The sequence below is a fragment of the Phyllostomus discolor genome, chromosome 6, assembly GCF_004126475.2.
Source record: "Phyllostomus discolor isolate MPI-MPIP mPhyDis1 chromosome 6, mPhyDis1.pri.v3, whole genome shotgun sequence".
Lineage (NCBI taxonomy): Eukaryota > Metazoa > Chordata > Mammalia > Chiroptera > Phyllostomidae > Phyllostomus > Phyllostomus discolor.
This window is the reverse complement of record NC_040908.2, coordinates 156,431,417-156,450,746: the sequence shown is the minus strand read 5'-3', so window position 1 is coordinate 156,450,746 and position 19,330 is coordinate 156,431,417. Positions and strand designations below refer to the sequence as shown.

Below are 19,330 nucleotides of genomic sequence, written 5' to 3'. Positions count from 1 at the left end.
GCCCTGGTTCTTCTTCATTATTAGAAAGGTGGAACAACTGAAAAGACATTATTTCCTAGTACTCTGTCATGAGGCAGAATGGTGCAATGCCATTTTCATTTTTACCTTTTTAAATTCTCTGGCAAGTTAAGGTTCAGAGTTAGTAAAGAAGATCTGCCTTGTGCCACCTAAAGAATGTCAGTGAAGCAGCAGTTTTTAAAGCTCTTCACTCTGATTCACTCTCTGCTATCAACATATCAAGAAAGCAGTCCAGTACAGGTAGTAGTATGTGAGCAGTAAGTCTCTGGTGGCCAGTTCTTCAACCATCCTCTGGCCTGCTTCTGGTGGTTTGAACCAGCGGTCCTTCTTTTCCACTATTCTGTGGTTACTTTGTACCCAAGCACTGTGCTCATTGCTGTCTTTGGCACATGGAAACTAAGTTCCGACCAAAGCTAACAACTTAGTTCTCCACCCCCCCCCCCCCCAAATTTTACTTATTTATTTTCAGAGGGACTGGTGGGAGAAAGAGGGAGAGAAACATCGATGTGTGAGAGATGCATTGATTGGTTGCTTCTTGTACACCCCCAACTGGGGATCTGACCTGCAACCCTGGCGTGTGCCCTGACTGGGAATCAAACCAGCGGCCTTTTGGTTTGTAGGCTGGTGCTCAATCCACTGAGCCATACCAGCCAGGGCTCAGTTCTTTTCAAAAATATTTTCAGTCCTGGCTGGTATAGCTCAATGGATTGAGTGCTAGCCTGAGAACCAAAGGATTGCTGATTTGATTCCCAGTCAAGGCACATGCCTGGGTTGTGGGCCAGGTCCCCAGTAGGGAGCACGCCAGAGGCTACATTGATGTTGCCTCTCTCCCTTTCTTTCTCCCTCCCTTCCCCTCTCTCTAAAAATAAATAAATAAAATCTTTTAAAAATTTTTTCAGACCATATAAGGTAAGAAGGTGAGTCGTCCCCCCCCCCCCGCCCCCTCCCCTTCAGGTATTATCAGATTTGGGGCATCCTCAAAAACTGATTTGCAGGGAGAGGAGTTTGGAAAATGTGAAACAAGTTTGTGTTTCTTCTGCTCTGTTAGCCACTGCTATCTTTATGGATTTGACACTCTATTTATCTGACAGTGCACATAGTACTGCTTCGCCAGGGAAAATCACACAAAACAAGCCTGGCGCATCAGCACTTTCATTGTGTGCCGGGCTGAGCCTCCCCTCACATGGTCACATCCCCGTTTTAATCCATTATTCCCGTTCCCTTCCCCAGTCCTGCCTGTTTCTGTGGCACTTATTGCTGGTTTCCCTGAGCTCCTGTTTCCACTTTGTGTTTTTTGTGGGGCCCAGGAAGCTAAAGCTGTGTGTATTTGTGGATCAGACAAGTGCAGCAAGTTAATATCATTGACTTCTGAAGGGGAGAGTGAGGTGATGGCTGCGTTTAAGTTGGATTTCCTTCCAGAAATGATGGTGGATCATTGCTCTTTGAATTCCAGTCCCGTGTAAGTATTTTTGTTGTCTAATTTTTTTATCATAAGTAGAGGAACTGGGTTGTTTTCTTTGTTATTTAATGAAACTGGTCCCTTTCCTTAAAAGAAGAAAAAATGGGGTGAGGAAGCCAAAGTCTACACTACTGTTGTTTTCTAGTAGTCTTATTCTGTCTCATTACTGCTGATTTCTTTCTTCAGGGCTACAATGAAGTTCTGTACATGAGAGGGTACATTTGATATATGACCAGCAACATCACCTCAAGTGTGCTAGCTCCTCTCCCTTCACGCGGTAGTGTTTTTCCATATGATAGGTTCCAAGGTATCTTTTTTAAACTGTAGTTTTATTACTCCGGGTTGGGTATATAATTCAAATGGCCTTTAGGGAAGTTACTTATTTTTAATTATCAAATTCTTAGACTCATTACAGAGAAGACTGGTAAACTCATATCACAGAGGGTATATTTAGTAGTATGTGTAGAATGCTATATTGACATCTAAACTATAATTCTGGATTTTGATTTTTTCCCCAGTCTAATTGAAATGCAACGTGGTACATGGTTTGGGAGATATCAGATGTCCCTTCCCCCAAATTAGACCAATCTTGATGGGCAATTTGCCCAAATAAATTTTGAACATGGGAATGAGAAGCCTCATCACTTTGCAGTACTGTTCAAGAAGTGATGCTGCTGTTGTATAGAACTAAAATGCTAACCTGGCTCTGGGTTACAGCTACAGGGAACCTGAATTCTGGGTTTTGTGGAGAATACATTTCTAACTCCTGATTTCTGTTACTTTACCCAGGCTTCAGAGTATCTTGGAACCTCAAATAAGTGAGTCTTAGGTTATTCAAAGCCAAGAATATTAAATGGTAGAATATTCCCTAGATAACAGATGGTAGTTGCAAGTCTTTGAGTTTAGACTGCCACGTGCAAATCAGGCTACCCTGGGATTGGGTGTAACAATGTGGATAGTAGCAGATTCTGAACAACTTCTTCATAGAATGAATAGTTTGGTGGCCCTCAAAGTTACCTGGCTTGCTTGTTTAAAGTAGATCCTATTCTTTCCCTCTAGTCTCCAAAATAATAGTAATGTAGATGTCTTTTTATGAGAGTTCTTTACTGCTGGCATTCTATTTTAGCAGCAGATAACAGGTGAAATCATAATGAATGCCATCATAAAGACTTACTGCATAATAAAAATTATTCCTGTGTACCAGATATATGATCTCTAGAAATAGGATTTTGTGGCTCAAAGTATCTTTCATTGTAATATTTTATATCTATGCTTTGCCATGGCCTATTGTTCAGGCCTTAGATACAGCATTTTCTATTTCCTCAGTCTATTTACTCATCTTATTTTTTTAAAGATTCTATTTATATATTTTTAGAGAGAGGGGTAGGGAAGGAGAAAGAGAAACATCAATGTGTGGTTGCCTCTCACGTGGCTGCCACTGGGGACCTGGCCGGGGCAACCCAGGCATGTTCCCTGACTGGGAATTGAACTGGTGACCCTTGGTTCACAGCCTGTGCTCAATCCACTGAGCTACACCAGCCAGGGCTATTTTCTCATCTCTTAAGAGGTTGGACTGATACAGCATCTCATGAAGTCTGGACCATGGAACACTGCATGGAAGTTACCTGGAGCATAAAAATGCAGATTCCTGGACCCATGCCCAGATGTTCCTATGCTGGAATAGGGCCTAAGAACCTGTTTTTAATAATGTCCCATGTGGTTTTTATGCATACTAGAGTTTGGTAACTAATGGACTGAAAATAGGTCATTCTGAATAGAGGTAATCAGGGTGTAGACTGTTATATCATTTCCCCCCAAGTGCATTGGCATCTGTTTTAGTCATCCAGCTTCACAAAAGCTTTTTGAGGTTAATTGGGCATAGGCTATTGCCCCTATTTTATAGATAAGAAACTCAGTTGAGAGGGGCTAGAACCGACTTACCAGAGGAGAGTTGGTGTCAACCTTGGGTCTTGACTCTTTATTTTTGCGCGCCCCCCCCCCCCCCCCAGACTAGGCCTCAGGTGTCTTTGAGCAGAGTTACCCATCAGTTCTCATTATCACAAGTCCTCAGGCCTAAGCAGATACCATATACCAAAATATACACCACAGAGTTAAGGAGAACTTTCTAGAGAATGGTGTGTGCTTGTGATCTCTTTCTTAGAATCCAAGCCCTTTACACTTGTGCTGCTTTAGCAGGAGGCTTGACATCGGTGGTTTTCTCTCTGAAATGATACTGTCTGGGAATGTGATCTAGCAATGTATCTCATTTCAAAATTTCTCACAACAGAGAATTTGTGGAGGGGCTGTGGAGGAGCCTGGGGATCTGACCCCTGGTTCCTGTTCTCTTTTGTAACAGTGTCCTTGGTTCTACTTTGACCACTCTTCAGCTTGCACTGGCTCCTCTTACTTGGCTTGCACCATAAGACATGGGTGTTCTCCAAGGGTTGTATCTTAGAGGTCTTTCCTTTCAGCTCTCCCATTGCTTAAGGGAGCATTAATCTGCTTTTCTGATTCTCAGATCTTTCTATGTATCCTGTAAGCATCCCCTGAACTGTATGATGTTGTTTTAAAAACTATTCATTGAGTATCTCCATCCGAAGGCTTCCCCCCACAAAAACAGTCCCTCATATGGTCTGTGCTAGAATCCAAGAGTGAGTCCTCCTCCACCTCATATCCTTCCTTGATGGAGTGATCTCCAAGTTTAGTGGATTTGCACCCCCCACCCCCATATTTCTCAGCATTGCTTAAGACTAGTTCTTAATCTCAGAGCCAGTTTTTACAACTGCTTCCTCTTGTAAGAGGAAGCTTCTTCATATTTTGTCACTTTATTTCATCCTATTACCAGGTGTCTTTTAAAAGATAAAATCTTGGAATAAAGTCCAACAACCCTTTCAGTACGACGTGGAAAGCCCCTTACTGGTTCTCTCCAACCTCTTTGCATCAGCTTTCTAATATGCATTTTCTTTTTTCCTAATTTAAATGTTTTTATACTCAACCTTTTAACTTTCTCAAGTGCTTTCTCTACCTTTGCATGTTATCTCAGTATTCTTTCCTGAGTCCTTTCCGTCTCCTCCCCACCCTTTGGGCTTTCATAGCTCCATGCAGTGTAGCACTTTTCCCAGCTGCTTAGTCCGTTCTGCTCACATTCTTGTACCCCCCTCCCCCTCCCTCAAATAAAATAAACTGTAGTAGCCACTTTTCCCCACAGAACTTTTATTCATTTGTTAAAGCATTTGTTGGGTATTATAGTTGCGATCTTCTACTTGTTTAGGGCCACTGCCTCCGGGGCAGGAATCATTCAGTCCCCCCTTTAATGGACCCCTTACAGTGTGTAGTGCCTGGCACATTGTAGGAGCTTGGAAAACACAGTTGAATGAATGGTAAGTCCTGTGAGGTTTTTTTAATAACTAGAGATGATTACAGATAGGTGCTCTGGACATTATCTCCATACCTTGGGGAAGAAGGTCAGAAACCTTCCACAAGCAGATTGTTAGCTACTCTGTTATTGAGTGGTGACTTAAAAACCTTTATTGATAGCTTTTTCCAGCTAACAGTGGAAGAGCTTCCTTTATCCAAATGAAAATTACTTCCTTCCAGCGTAGACACATTCTGTCTTGTTCTCACTAGAGAACAGCTGGTAAGTGTCAGGCCAGGGCCCTTTTTACTCTAATGTTCTTCTGTGCCGCTTTTTCCATAGCGCGGTATGTGAGCCAGCAGGGCCTGTCAGTAGGGCTGGGTGGTGGCTGGGGTTTGGGATGCAAAAAAGTATTTATGCCTGCTGGGAAGTGGAGAGATTGGTAAGTATCTGGAATTTCTCTGTTTATAAGTGAACAAATAGCAGTCAGAACAGGTCATGGGGGGGTGAGTAATGAAAGGTTTTGGAAATAATTTTTAAACAGACGTGAAAGCAGTATTTAAGGGTGTTTTTGTAAGGACACTTGTGAACTGGGCTATAATGTAATCAGGAACTCTGCAGCTGGAAGACCTGAAAACTCTTCCCGGCTCAGAAAACATGTTCTGCTCTGTACATGTGCTGCTGCTTCTGCTCCTCACCTACCTTACAACTTGAGGGTTACAGCATGGCTTTCTTTGCCTTGCCCCTGCCCTTCTAGCTTGTCTTCTGATTCCTTACTCCATTTCTCTGCCTCTGTCTCTTTTTCATTGAGATATAATTTACATAACAAAATTTGCCCTTTTAAACTGCATGATTCAGTGATTTTTACTATATCCACAACTATCACCACTAATTGCAGAATATTGTCTTTCTTTTTTAAGAAAATTTTAAAAAATGATTTGAGAGAAAAAACATCGATTCGTTATTCCACTAATTTGTGCATTCATTGGTTGCTTCTTTGTACCCTGACCAGAGATTGAACCCACAACATTGGCATATCGAGGGTGACGTTCTAACCACCTGAGCTACCTGGCCAGGGCCCACAACATTTCATCACCGTAAAAAAAAACCCTGTACCCATTAGTAATCATCCCCTCCCTTCTCTCCTACTCCAATTCCCATTCCCTAGGCAACCACTTGCCTACTTTCTGTCTCTGTAGATTGGCCTATTCTGGATATTTCACATAAATGGAATCACACAATATGTAGCCTTTTGTGATTGGCTTCTTTCATTCAGCATGTTTTAAACTTCATCTGTATTGTAGCATGACCCCTGTTATCTCTGGCCACTTGTCCTTTTATCTTTTCAACTTAACTCACATGATCTCTAGTTGAACCATTTCCATTTCTGACTTCACCACTGTTTCTGTTTACCAATTCTAGACTCTTTAGAGCATTGCTGTGCAGTAGAGCTTCCTGTGTTGATTAAAAATGTCCTCTCTCTGCTGTCCTATGCAGTAGCCATTAGTCACATGTGGCTAGTGGCTGTTGTCTTGCTCAGTGCATCTGTAGAGGAACTTGATTGGTCAGGCCTATCTTTCTGTTTTAAGCATAGTGGTCATGGTGTTAGGTTTCTGGCCAGCCAGTGGATCAGATTAAGAACCCACCCTCCCCATCCCCGTCTAGTCAGTTGGGGGATGGGAAAGAGGTGGGACTGAACATCAACTCTGTCCCCTGGGAGGAGAAAGAGAAGAGAGTGTTTATCTTTAGGGATTTTGAACAGATAAATGCTTTGAAAATAAAGCTCTTTGTTTTCCCTTCTCTGTTTCTCTTCCAAGTTGGTTCTCTGTTCTGCTTTTCTATAGCATGTTCCATGAAAAATCAGGTAGAAAAGGCAGCCTCTGGTCCTAATTTCTCAGTTTTTCATTTTTTAATGATTTGCCAGTTGCAGCTATTACTGCTTCTGCTGTCAGAAGCAGAACCTTGAAAGAGGTGGGTTGGTGCCATGCCTCTTTCCTAAAACATTTGCTGCCTTCTTATCTCCCTTCTTCCCTCACTGCTGCAGACCATGCTTTTCCTTTCTTTCATCTTATTCCCAGTTCAATACCTCCACAGAAGATAAGAATTTTATAGACTTGCCTTTTAGAAGATCTCCAGGGGGCTGCTGAATTCATTGGCTCTTGAGTAGGTGTATTAGATGCACCTAACTCCAGCCTTGGCTAGTGTGGCTCTGTGAATTGAGCATTGGCCTGAGAACCAAAAGTCACGGGTTCACTTCCCAGGTGGGGCACACGCCTGGGTTGCGGGCGGATATTTCTCCCCCTCTCTTTCTCCCTCCCTTCCACTCTTTCAAAAAATAAATAAACAAAATATTTTAAATATACCTAACTCCAGCAGATCAGTGACCCTGAGGAGCCCTCCATCAGTGGAAGGTAAGGCACAAACCTGAGAATGGATTTAGTGACATATAGAGTAAATGCCATACTTGAACCATGTGGGATCCTCGTCATGTCACACTAGGTTTCTTATCCCAGGTGACTTTTACGCAGTGGTTACTTTTAACTAAGGACAATTTACACACTGGAAGTATGTGTGGAAGGTTGAGGATGAAGGAACTTGCATTGTTGCTCATCTCGTTAGACACAGTAACCTGAAGTTTGTGGCTGCTTGTTACATATGCATAGGTACACATGGTTGCTTCCCCCTTTTTTGGGTTATCTCTAGCTGATGATGTTACTTAAATTATTTCTAACTCTGTCTTCATGTGCTCCAGTGAAATGTTTTTCTTATTCACTGATGTATACAACATCTAACACAGTGCCTGGCCTGTGTAAGAAAGTGCCCCACGTTTACTGGAGGAAGGGAACAAGCCAGTGCATAATTGCAGTTGCATGGTACCCACAGCATCTTGAACCTGGCCTGATGATTTGCCATGCTATAGAAGTGCTCCTCAAACTGATAGAGGACTGTGTCCTGTCTCCCTCCTTCCAGCTTGTAAAATACCATAGAAACAGTTAAGTAGAAAATAAAGTGTAAATTTGCATTTTATGTCTTTTTATTATTATTAAATTGAAGATTTACAAAATTGCCTGGTCCAATTGTTATAAAAGTTTCTAAAGAGTTAAGTTTGAAGATTGCCCCTGGTCCTTGGGCACTTTGGGCAGCAGTGCTCTTGGGGATTCTTCCGATGAACTGGTGTGGGGGTGTTGCTCGTGGAGTAGGTGGAAGACAGGGAGGAGGATTCAGAGAGAGAGAAGGGTGTTTGTCTCTAATGTTGAGTCTCCACCGAACTTTTGGATAAACCACCATCCACATGTGTTGCCTGTGTTTACAATGATGTAGAAAGTTTAGAAACAGCACACAGTTGCAGGCAGAAGGGAGGAGCTGAAAGCAGTTGCCTCCAATGTGTAATACAAATTAATGAAACCCTGACTCTTCCCGAAAACAGCTGTCAGCTTCTTTATCATCAAAACATATTCTGAGCGCCTTTGGGGATTTATGTTAACTCTCCCTAGAATAGAAATATAATTAAAGACTAGCAACATTTTAAATACTTCATTTATTTTTAGAGGGGGAGGGAAGGAGAAAGAGAGGAAGAGAAATATTGATCGTCTGCCACACCCCCAACTGGGGACCTGGCCCACAACCCAGGCGTGTGCACTGACTGGGAATTGAACCTGCAGCCTCCGGGTTTACAGACCAGTGCTCAGTCCACTGAGCCACACTAGCCAGGGTACGATTAGCAACATTTTAATAAAATGTTAAACTTGGTAATTAAAGTTGTTGGGAGCAGGTTATAGGCAGTGATACTCATTGTTTCACTAGTCATGGTGCATTTTAAAATTTATTTCATTTTTTAATTAAATTTATTGGAGTGACAATGGTCAAGATTATATAGGTTTCTAGTGCAGATTTCTGTGGTACACGATGTTTATATTGCATTGTGTGCCCACCACCCAGAGTCCTGTCATCTTCTGTCACCATATATTTGGCTTCCTTTACCCTTTACGACAGGTTAATCCTGTGACAAGTAGTCATAAGAGATAATAGAGGCTCTTTAATTTGTGCTATATTTATTCCTCTTTATGCACAGCATTCATTTTTATCAGAGTTAGTTGCTTAATAGGGGAATTGTTGAGAATGAGAAGAAATTTCTCCCATCCCACACTGAGTGCTTACATTGAACCAGGTGTGACTACAAGAATGAATTGGAAATAAAACAGTTTCTGCATTCAAGAAGCTCTAGACTAAAGCTAGAGGATGGGAAACCTTTACAGGCATAGTGACACAGAGTTGGTCTAGTTAATGCTAGGTTAATGAGAATAGTTATTGTGGGTGTTCAGTTATAAGAGATTTAGGGATTAAAAGATAGGTTGAGCTTCTTTCCTAGATTCATCCTTCTCAAGGATTTTCAAATACTATTCAAAAGGTAACAGTGGTGTAAAAAGTTGTTTTTCCTTTAGTGAAAACTACCATTTTATTTAGGATTGAATATTGAAACATGGCAAATTTGAATATGATGATGTGATTTTGGGTGAAGCAGCAATCACTTATAGAAAAGTTAATTATGCTGGCTCTTTGGAATTGAAGTTGTTACCAGTATATGGTAAGCTCTTGAAACACTGTAGAGAAGGCCTTTGATTTATTTTGGGTGGTAGAAATACTTGCAGTGCAAGAATCGCCCTGGGTCCTTGGCAGTTGCAGTGGTAGCAGTGAAGGTATTCAAGTATGAGCGTTACAAGTTTGGTGTCATAGGATTGGAGGAATTTGTTGGTGTTGTAATAGTTGCAGTTGGAATTAACTGGTAAAGTCGGAAAAGTAGCATTAAACTGGATAACTGAGAAACAATAAAAACTTAGAATGATGGCATCATTGCTTATGTTTATATAATATTATTTAGAGTTGAAGAGGCAAAGTTTTGTTTTGGTCTAGGGCCTAACTCAAAGAACGCCAGGATTAGCACGTGAGACAGCCACATTCAAAGACCGATATTCTGGTCAGTCCTTAGCTTAGGCCTTGGAAATCAAGCGCCTCTGTTCTAATGCTACTGAAAGAAAACTTTTTACCTATCATTGTATTCATCGAGAGTCCTGAGTCTTTTCATAATCAGTAGTCTTTTGTGATTTTTATGTGTGTTTAAAATTAAAATTTGCTTTAGGAACTTTACCTCTTAAGTTCTGAGAATTTTCATGCTAGGTAAGGAATAAGTGACACTCAATTTCTTTTTTATTTTAATTATTGTTCAAATACAATTTTCTTTTACTCCCAGCCCAGTCCAGCCCACCCACCCAGCCCTCCCCACCTCCCTCTCATTTCTACCCGCCCCTAGTTTTTGTCCATTCAGTTTCTTAATTAAAACCCAGGGTGTTCTAATCAGAATGGTGACTTTAGTTGGGAACCCAGTTCTAATGCAGGGGTGGGGTAGCCATGGTGAGAGAGGACAAAGGAACTCGGGTAAACTAAGTGGAAGTAAAGGAAGTAGAATCTTTTCCCCTTACTTTCCCAGGAAGTAGTTGAGATTTTTAAAGCAAAGAAAACTCCCTCTGGAAAGTAACATAAATATATAATATTAGTTTTATTTTATCTAATGCAGCTCAAAGAAAATGAACGGCACCCTGGACCACCCAGACCAACCGGATCTTGATGCTATTAAGATGTTTGTGGGCCAGGTCCCAAGGACCTGGTCTGAGAAGGACTTGAGAGAACTCTTCGAACAGTACGGTGCTGTCTATGAAATCAACGTCCTAAGGGATAGGAGCCAAAACCCTCCTCAGAGCAAAGGTGAGGTCTTGGGTTTTATGTGTGATTTTTGTCATACACATGCTCTTTCATTGCCAGCACGTTCCTCTGATCATGTGCGGGGAGGAGGAGAGTCTTATTTTATAGTAGCGATATTCCAGCTCATACATGTTTTATGGCTTAAATAAGAAGTTAAGGTGACTTCATGAGGATGATTTGTAAGTTGGATCTCGGGTTGTCTTTTGTGAGAGCTCTAAATTCAACAGATAGACTCACATGAGTGTCTCATTTGATCTTGGGAATGAATGGACTGACAAAAATTAAGTTTAAACCAACCACATAAAGTTTTCTTTCATATTTTGGCTAAAGTAAACTGAAAGAAAAAGACTGTCCTTTAGCCGTGGATTTCTGTTAGAGCATATAGAGGCCTTGCAGCATGGCTTAGCAAGTAGGAGGTCCTTGTTTGTAGATGACCTGTTTGCTATGTGGTGTATATGAACAGGAGAAGAAAGGCTGAACTGCCGCCAGAAATACCCAGCAGAGTGGAGGTTTCACGGAGCTGGTGGTAGGTGAGGCATTAGCTTTGCCCCTGCACATGCAGACATACTCTTATTTTTCCAAGGGACCAATTCAGAGTAATTTTCTGTGAAAGCTCTTCTACAGTGCAAATGTGAACAAGTATGATTGTCATGTTTGAAACCAGCTTTAATAACAGGATCTAGAACCATAAATTATTTTCTCTTTGGCATAGTTGACCCAAAAAATAAAGTACTGTACTTTTTTTTTAATGACTAGCAATATAATGTGCAATAATTTAAAATCTTAATTGCACATTCATTTTGAAAGAACTGTATGTCATATCTCATGGACTATGGACACAGGATTTACAAGATACACCTCCTCCCTCCTATATCCAGCAAAGATACAAAAAACAAAACTACAGATCTCAGTCAGCACCATGTTCTGTTAGAAGCTTAATTATATTTGCTGAGAACCAAGAGTCAAAAAAAGATACTAAGAGGATCTTGCTCTTAAGTCATTTTATAATTTAATAAGCGATAATTATTTTGAGGTATATGGTACAATTGGCTACAAAGTAAGGAGTGGTTCTAAAAAAGAAAGAGTTTCTGGTAGACAAAGAGCCACAAGAGTTTAAGGTCTCTGTCTTGTTTGTAGCTGAGTGCTCTTGCCCAGCACACTATCCCGTGCTCAGACAGGGTGGGTCGAATGGCTTGGTACTGTGAGCTTTGTGAGGGAAGTCATCTTTCCCAAAGAAGTTATAGGAATAGCTAAAGGAGACTTTTAACAGAACTAAGAGACTAGGCCCTGGCCAGGTAGCTCAGTTAGTTAGAGCAATTGTCCTGATACACCAAGGTTGTAGGTTGTGTCCCTGGTCAGAGCACATATAAGAAGCAACCAATGAATGCATAAATAAGTGGGACAGCAAGTTGATGTCTCTACCCCTCCCTCCTTCCCTCCCTCTCCCCTGCCCCCTCCACTTTCCTCTCTCTCTAAAATCATTAACTAAAAATCAAAAATAACTAAGAGACTATAACAATAAAGAAAATGCACAGAAAATCTTTGTTTTTTCTCTGGCTAGGTTCTGTGTCTCTGTCTCTGCCATCTTTATCTCTCTCGGCTAATTTTAATAAACCCTGCCCTTTTAAGTTCTAATGAAGGATAGGGCAAAAGTAAGCTTACAGTTGTTTATATGGACAATAACTACAGTAATAAGTAATGATACAAGAATAAACTGTGTTTCTCATACTCATGGTTGTAAACCTCTTTTGCCCCAGCCCTGTATGCCCATGCAGGACTGTGTGCTCTAGGAATTTCTGGTTTTGAAGGACTGGTTTGATTTTGTGAAATCTTGTTTATTGCAGGGTGCTGTTTTGTTACGTTTTACACCCGCAAAGCTGCATTAGAAGCACAGAACGCTCTTCACAACATGAAGGTCCTCCCAGGGGTAAGAAAGCTCCTACTACTAAGTGGAACTGGTGGTTTTGACACATGGAACATACTTATATGTATCAGGTACACACCGAAAACCACTTTGGGGAAAGGGTGACTGCCACAGGAATGAGTGTAAAGGGGACTTTCAGAGAAGATAGGCTGGAAGTAGTTCTCTCTCAGCCAAGAGAATTTTGACTGCTTGACTCAGTGTTCTGTCCTGGTATTTTGTGGGGAAAAGTCATGAGGTAGTCAGACGTGAGTTCACGAGAACTCTTAGGGGCTCTAGTTCCGTCATTCCTTTAAGAGTCCTCATACTTCTGAATGCCTTCAGTGTGCACAGCGGTAATACGCCTGTGTTTTTCTTTTTAGATGCACCATCCAATACAGATGAAACCTGCGGACAGTGAGAAGAACAATGGTAAGCAAGCACGTAGCTTCCCCCCAACCAGGTTTCTTCCTGGCTTTTGTGCTGTTCTCATGGCATCTGGATTGCTTTGTGTGCTAAGTCATTTCTTTGGGGGGTAGAATTGACATATAGCATTATATTAATTTTAGATGTACATCATGTTTTGATATATATTATGAAATGATCGCCACAATAAGACTAGGTAACATCCATCACCATACGTGGTTACCAAAAAAAAAAAAAAAACCACTTATGTTAAGAACTCTTAAGATCTACTCTCTCAATGGCTTTCGAATATGTAATACAGTAATAAGTATAATTTCCACACTGTACCTTACATCCCCATGACTTATTTCATAAGTGGAAGTTTGTACCTTTTGAGACCCATCACCCCTTCCATCCACCTCTCACGCCCCATCTCTGACAGCCGTCAATCCGTTTTTATACAGCCTTGGGCTTCTGTTTCCTTTTAAGATTCCACGTATCAGAGAGATCACGCTGTATTTGTCTTGCCCTGTTTGACGTGTTACACTTAGCATAATGCTCCCATGGTCCATCCATGTTGCCACAAATGTCAAGATGTCCTTTAAAAAAAAAAGATTTTATCTATTTTTAGACAAAGGAGAAGAGAGGAAGAAAGAAACATCAGTGTGCGGTTGCCTGTGTGCATGCACACATTTTTTGTCATTCGTCAGTGTGCTCTTTGGTTGTTTTCATGTCTTGGCTGTTGGAAATAATGCTGCAGTGGACACAGGCGTTCTGTATCTTTTTGAATTAGTATTTTCTTTTTCTTCAAGTAAATACCCAGAAGTGGAATTGCTGGATCATATGGTAGTTCTAGTTTTAATTTTATAGGAGTCTTCCTTACCGTTTTCTATAATGGTTGCACTAATTTATATTCCCACCTACAGTGTATAAGAGTTCTCTTTTCTCCACATTCTCACCAACATTTGTTCTTTACTTGGCTTTTTGATAACAGCCATTCCAACAGGTGTGAGATGATACCTCATTGTGGTTTTGATTTGCATTTTCCTGATGTTACATATTTTTTTATTGTAACCCCTTATCAGGTATGTGATTTGCAGATACTTTCTCACATTCATAGGTTGTCTTTTCAGTTTGTTGATGATTTCCTTTGCTGTGCAAAAGTTTTTAGTTTAATGTAGTCCCACTTGTTTGTTTTTGCTTTTAGAGTCATATATAAAAAGTCATCACCAAAACTGATGTCAAGGAGTTTACCGCCTATGATTTTCTCCTAGGAGTTTTATGGTTCTGGGTCCTACATTCAAATCTAATCCATTTCAGTTAATTTTTTATGTATTGTATAAGACAGTGGTTCAGTGCTCTAAGTAATGTCATCTAACTTACCTATTTTTTTTTAAGTGTGGTAAATAACCGAGGTAAATAGAGAGTTAGTAGGGAAACATTACAAGAGCATTTTAGATGAATTGGATTTTTTAAAATTGGTTATGCTATTACAGTTGTCCCAGTTGTTCTTCCTTTGCCCCCCGACTCCACCCAGCACCCCCTACTCCCTAAGACAGTTCCCACACCATTTTCGTGTCCATGGGTCATGCATAGGTTCTTTGGCTACTCCTTTTCCCATATTGTACTTTATATCCCCATGGCTGTTCTGCAACTACCTACTTGTACTTCTTCATCTACTAGCCTCTTCGCCTATACCCGACCACCTCCCCCCTAGTCTGGGAACCATCAAAATGCTCTCCATACCCATGATTCTGTCTCTGTTCTTGTTTGCTTAGTTTGTTTTTTAAGATTCAGTTATTGATAGATAAGTATGTATTGCCATTTTATTGTTCATAGTTTTGAACTTCTTTTTCTTAGATAAGTCTGTTTAACATTTCATATAATAATGGTTCGGTGGTGATAAACTCCTTTAGTTTTTTTCTTGTCTCGGAAGCTCTTTATCTGCCCTTTGATTCTAAATGATATCTTTGCTGCATAGAGAAATCTTGGAGGTAGGTCCCTGCTTTTCATTGACTTTGAATGTTTCTTGCCAGTCCCTTCTAGCCTGCTAAGTTTCTTTTGAGAAATCAGCTTATAGTCTTATGGGAACACCCCTGTGTTAGTTAGGTAACTAACTTCTTTTTTCTAGCTGCTTTTAAGATTCTCTTTATCTTTAACCTTTGGCATTTTAATTATGATGTGTCTTGGGGTGGGCCTCTCTGCATCATCTTGTTTGGGACTCTCTGTGCTTCCTGTACTTGCATGTCTACTTCTTTCACCAAATTAGGGAAGTTTCTTTCATTATTTTTTCAAATAGATATCCAATTCCTTGCTCTTTCTATTCTCCTTCTGGCATCCCTATGCTGTGAATGTTAGAACACTTGAAGTTGTGCCAGAGGCTGTTTACACTATCCTCAGTTTTTTGGATTTGTTTTTCTTTTTGTTCTGATTGGTTGTTTTTTGCTTCCTTAAGTTCCAAATCATTGATTTAATTCTTGGCTTCATCCATTCTAGTGTAGTTTCCCTGTAAATTGTTTTTTATTTCAATTAGTATATCTTTAGTTTCCAACTAGATCTTTTTTAGGCTGTTGAGGTCTTCACTAAGTTTCTTGAGCATCTTTACAACCAGTGTTTTAAACTCTGCATCTGATACATTGTTTACCTCCATTTTGTTTAATTCTTTCTCTGGAGTTTTGATCTTTCATTTGGGTCACTGTTTCTTTGTCTCCTCATTTTGGCAGCCCTGTGTTTGTTTCTATATATTGGGTAGAGCTTCTATGACTCTGTCTTTGTAGTGTGGCCTAATATAGTAGGTGTCCTGTAGGGTCCAGTAGCATAGCCTCCTCATCTCCCAAGCTGGGTACTCAAGGTACACCCTTTGTGTGGGGCTGAGTACACCTTACTCTTATAGTTGAGCCTTGATTGCTGTTGGCAGATTAATGGAAGAGATTTACCCAGGCCAGTCAGTTACAAGAACTAGCTATGACCACTGACCACCAACCACTCCCCTCCTTGGAGGATCAGCTGTGCAGGGACAGGGTGGTGACACTCCAACATAGTCTGTAGCTGTCTACTCTGTGTGCAGGCTATGGTGTTTCCGGGGTGGTGCCGGCCAAGGTCAGTCCACACCTGTGTTTTGCCCTGGGGCCACCCTGCATGAGCTGTAAAGCATTCTGAGATAGTTGCTACCTGTTCTGGGCTTGGAGATTTCCAGGCAAAGGCAAATTGTGAGTCTAGGCTGTTTGCTGCTAGTGGCAGGCCTGGGACCTGTTAGCAAGAGGTATGGGGGTTGAGGGCTCACTGAGGCCAGCTGTTGCTTGTTTGAAAGGATTTAGGAAGTTGGGAAGCTTGAGCTAAGGCCATGCATTCATATGGAAAAGCAGCTTTGGTGGGCCAGTAAGTTGGGGGCATGGGTAGAGTCTTTGGAGATCACCCAGGTGGGTCAAACAGTGTTAGCCAGGTTGATGGAGTCTCAGATATGGCACCCGCCTGCCAGTTCTGTGGCTGTCAGGAGAAAGTTCAGAAAAGGGACAGTGGCCTCTGCCCACCTTTCTGTCTGGGAAAAAGCTGTCCTCCAGCTCTCACCTTTGATGCCAGACACTTCAGTTTTTCCCTGTATCCCACTGGTGCCTTTCAAACTACTACCCTGGTGCTGGAGCTCAGAGGGAGTGAATCTGAATAAGTCTGTGTGTAGGTTCTTTAAGAGGAACTGCTTGGGGGTCCAGAAGTTTCTTCCATCAGCTCAGTCCCCACTGATTTTTATAGCTAGAGGTAAGGGGGTTTACTTTCCTAGCATTGGAACCCTGGGCTGGGGACCTGCTGTTGGACTGGGACTCCTTGCTCTGAAGATACCCCTCCCAAGTTTTTATCCATCACACGTGGATGTGCAACCAGCCCATTCAGCATCTCCACCCCTCTTGCCAGCCTAGATGGATGTGGTTTCTTTATTTCCATAGTTGTCAGATTTCCGTGCAACTCAATTTCTGACAGTTCTGAGTGATGGTTGTTTTAAATTTTGGTTGTAATTTTGATGTGTTTGTGTGAGGAGGCTGCCGTGTTTACCATGCTGCCATCTTGACTGGGTGTTGGAATGTTCTGATCAGTGTAATTTCTTACAGACAGAAGTGAGGGAGGGAGGGAGGGAAGGAAGAAGGGAAGGAGACAGACAGGGAGACCCTTAGTCCTCAAGAGGACAGGTAGAAAAGGAAAGTGGATAGTTGGACTTTCTGAAAGGTATGTCCTGTTTCTCTGGTCATATCAATGAAGTGTGAAAACTCATTCTTTAGTAGTAGTTCTGTTAGTAAGAGCAAATATTACCAAGTGCTAGGTAAGAATCTGAGCACTGTGCATTTAATTTAATAATACCTACAGCTGCCTTTGAGGTAACTCTCATAAGATCACAAAGGTACTTTATTTTATCTAAGTGCTTTCAGTGATAACTTTAAGATACCATTGTTTGTTCTGGGAGAAACAAATTATATCTTAGAATCTGAAAATGGTATCAAGGCACCAGAGCCAGGCTTCAAACCCAGTGGTCCTGACTCCTGAGTCCCTGGACTGCTCGGTCTTGTATAATAACGTTCAGACCTTCTGTGTTTTACTCTCTCAGCAGTGGAAGACAGGAAACTGTTTATCGGTATGATTTCCAAGAAGTGCACTGAAAATGACATCCGAGTCATGTTCTCTTCATTTGGACAGATTGAAGAATGCCGGATATTGAGGGGACCTGATGGATTGAGCCGAGGTGGGTACATTTTTAAACTTTAAAGATGCTCCTCTTGAATGTGGATTTTCTGTTGCATTGGACCAGTGGAAAACAGCGATCTCCAGCCAGCGTGGCTCTGTCGTGATGGAGAAGTTGGGTGCGGTGTTACATGTCTAGGTCCTGTCACAACTCCTACAGTTTCATCCCTTTTGTATTCTCCCATTATCCTTACGGACTTGATGTTCTCCCCTCTAGTGTCATGTATTAAAATTCTCCGTTTTCATGCCTACATATGTTCTTGATGTCAAAATGGAAACATTTTATTCCTGAGAGGAACTGGAGGCTATGAATCCTCCTCTGTCCCTCAGGCACTTTGTTTCCTGTCTATGCATCCTTGGTTTTTATCACTTACCACACTGGTGTAACGTGGCTCTCTCTTCCACTAGATCATGAACTCCTGAAGGCAGAAACCATGTCTGGATTGCCAGCATGGCACTTGACACATAGTTAAGTGCTTAGTTGATGTCTATAAATAAACAAGGAAATGAATGAATGAGTTATTGATGTTTCTCTCTTACCAGGTTGTGCATTTGTGACTTTCACAACAAGAGCCATGGCACAGACGGCTATCAAGGCAATGCACCAAGCACAGACCATGGAGGTAGGGAACAGACGGATGCAAGGGGCAGTTCCTCAGCCTGAGGGTACTAGGACATTTGGCCTTCAAAGCCCAGCAGCAGTATAGCATCTGACTGTTCTAAAAGTTAAGCAGGCCAAACATAAATTGACATTAAAATTAACATATTGGAACTAGTTGCCCTTTTAAGTTATCTTTTGCCATTTATGTGTATCAGGAAGAGAATCACTTGGCAGTGAATAAAATTAGAATGGAGGCTGTGTGTCGTTAGAAATGAGGATTTTTCCTACACCCAAAGGAAGAATTTGACCCTTTGGTTTTGGTCTTTTCATAGGGTTGCTCATCCCCCATGGTGGTAAAATTTGCTGATACGCAGAAGGACAAAGAACAGAAGAGAATGGCCCAGCAGCTCCAGCAGCAGATGCAGCAAATCAGTGCAGCATCTGTGTGGGGAAACCTTGCTGGTCTAAATACTCTTGGACCCCAGTATTTAGCAGTGAGTCTTTGTGGTTTGCTTTCTGCAGACTATGCAAGCTCCCAGCTGTTTCTTCTTCTGCTGTCCCCAGCTAACAGACACAGTGGCATTTACAACTTTTAGCACACTGAAATTTTATGTAAACATTTAGGCAATGCAATATTCTTGAAGTCGTTGTTATTTTCTCTCCGTCTCTCTGGTCACACATCTTTGGTTATACACATCTTGAGTTAGAGTGAAATCGTACTTTCCTGATAAAAAGACTAGAAACAGCTCATGTCCCTGCCCCCAAGAAAAAAAATTTCTGAGTCTTAACTACCAAATATTTTTTTCCATGTCTTTTTCTACCAGGTGTAGAGGGCATTATTAAAGACCTTATTGAGTCTCCCTAAAGAATATGATAAATGTTTCTCTCTTGCTAATTGAGAGATCAAGCATGGCCATTATTTAAATGAGTATTACAGATGTATATTTGAATTCACTATATAGTAAATAGGTTTTCTTTTAATTTGATCTCTCTCTTGTTGAGCTTAAGTCATGGAGTCCAAAGGAGAGACAAGCTGCTATTTATCATTAAGTTTTACTAGGTCTGCAGTATGACAGGTTATTATTGTTTAAACCTTTAAAAGGAATTGCA

General features: G+C 41.2%; 1 protein-coding gene across 19 annotated transcripts in view; it reads left to right on the top strand.

The window, feature by feature from the left end:
- The window catches only part of CELF1 (CUGBP Elav-like family member 1), a 68,915-nt gene that overhangs the window by 36,088 nt on the left and 13,497 nt on the right, over positions 1–19,330 (top strand). For 11 of the 19 annotated variants that reach the window (XM_028515154.2, XM_028515156.2, XM_036029393.1 and 8 more), the window contains 6 exons: positions 10,405–10,592; positions 12,434–12,516; positions 12,873–12,921; positions 17,486–17,620; positions 18,163–18,242; positions 18,553–18,714. In XM_028515154.2, the coding sequence (XP_028370955.1) occupies positions 10,415–10,592; positions 12,434–12,516; positions 12,873–12,921; positions 17,486–17,620; positions 18,163–18,242; positions 18,553–18,714 (687 nt within the window). In that variant the 5' untranslated portion in view covers positions 10,405–10,414. Of the gene's footprint in view, positions 1–979; positions 1,478–10,404; positions 10,593–12,433; positions 12,517–12,872; positions 12,922–17,485; positions 17,621–18,162; positions 18,243–18,552; positions 18,715–19,330 lie in introns of those variants that run through there. The other 8 variants (XM_036029385.1, XM_036029387.1, XM_036029386.1 and 5 more) reach the window with 6 other exon arrangements.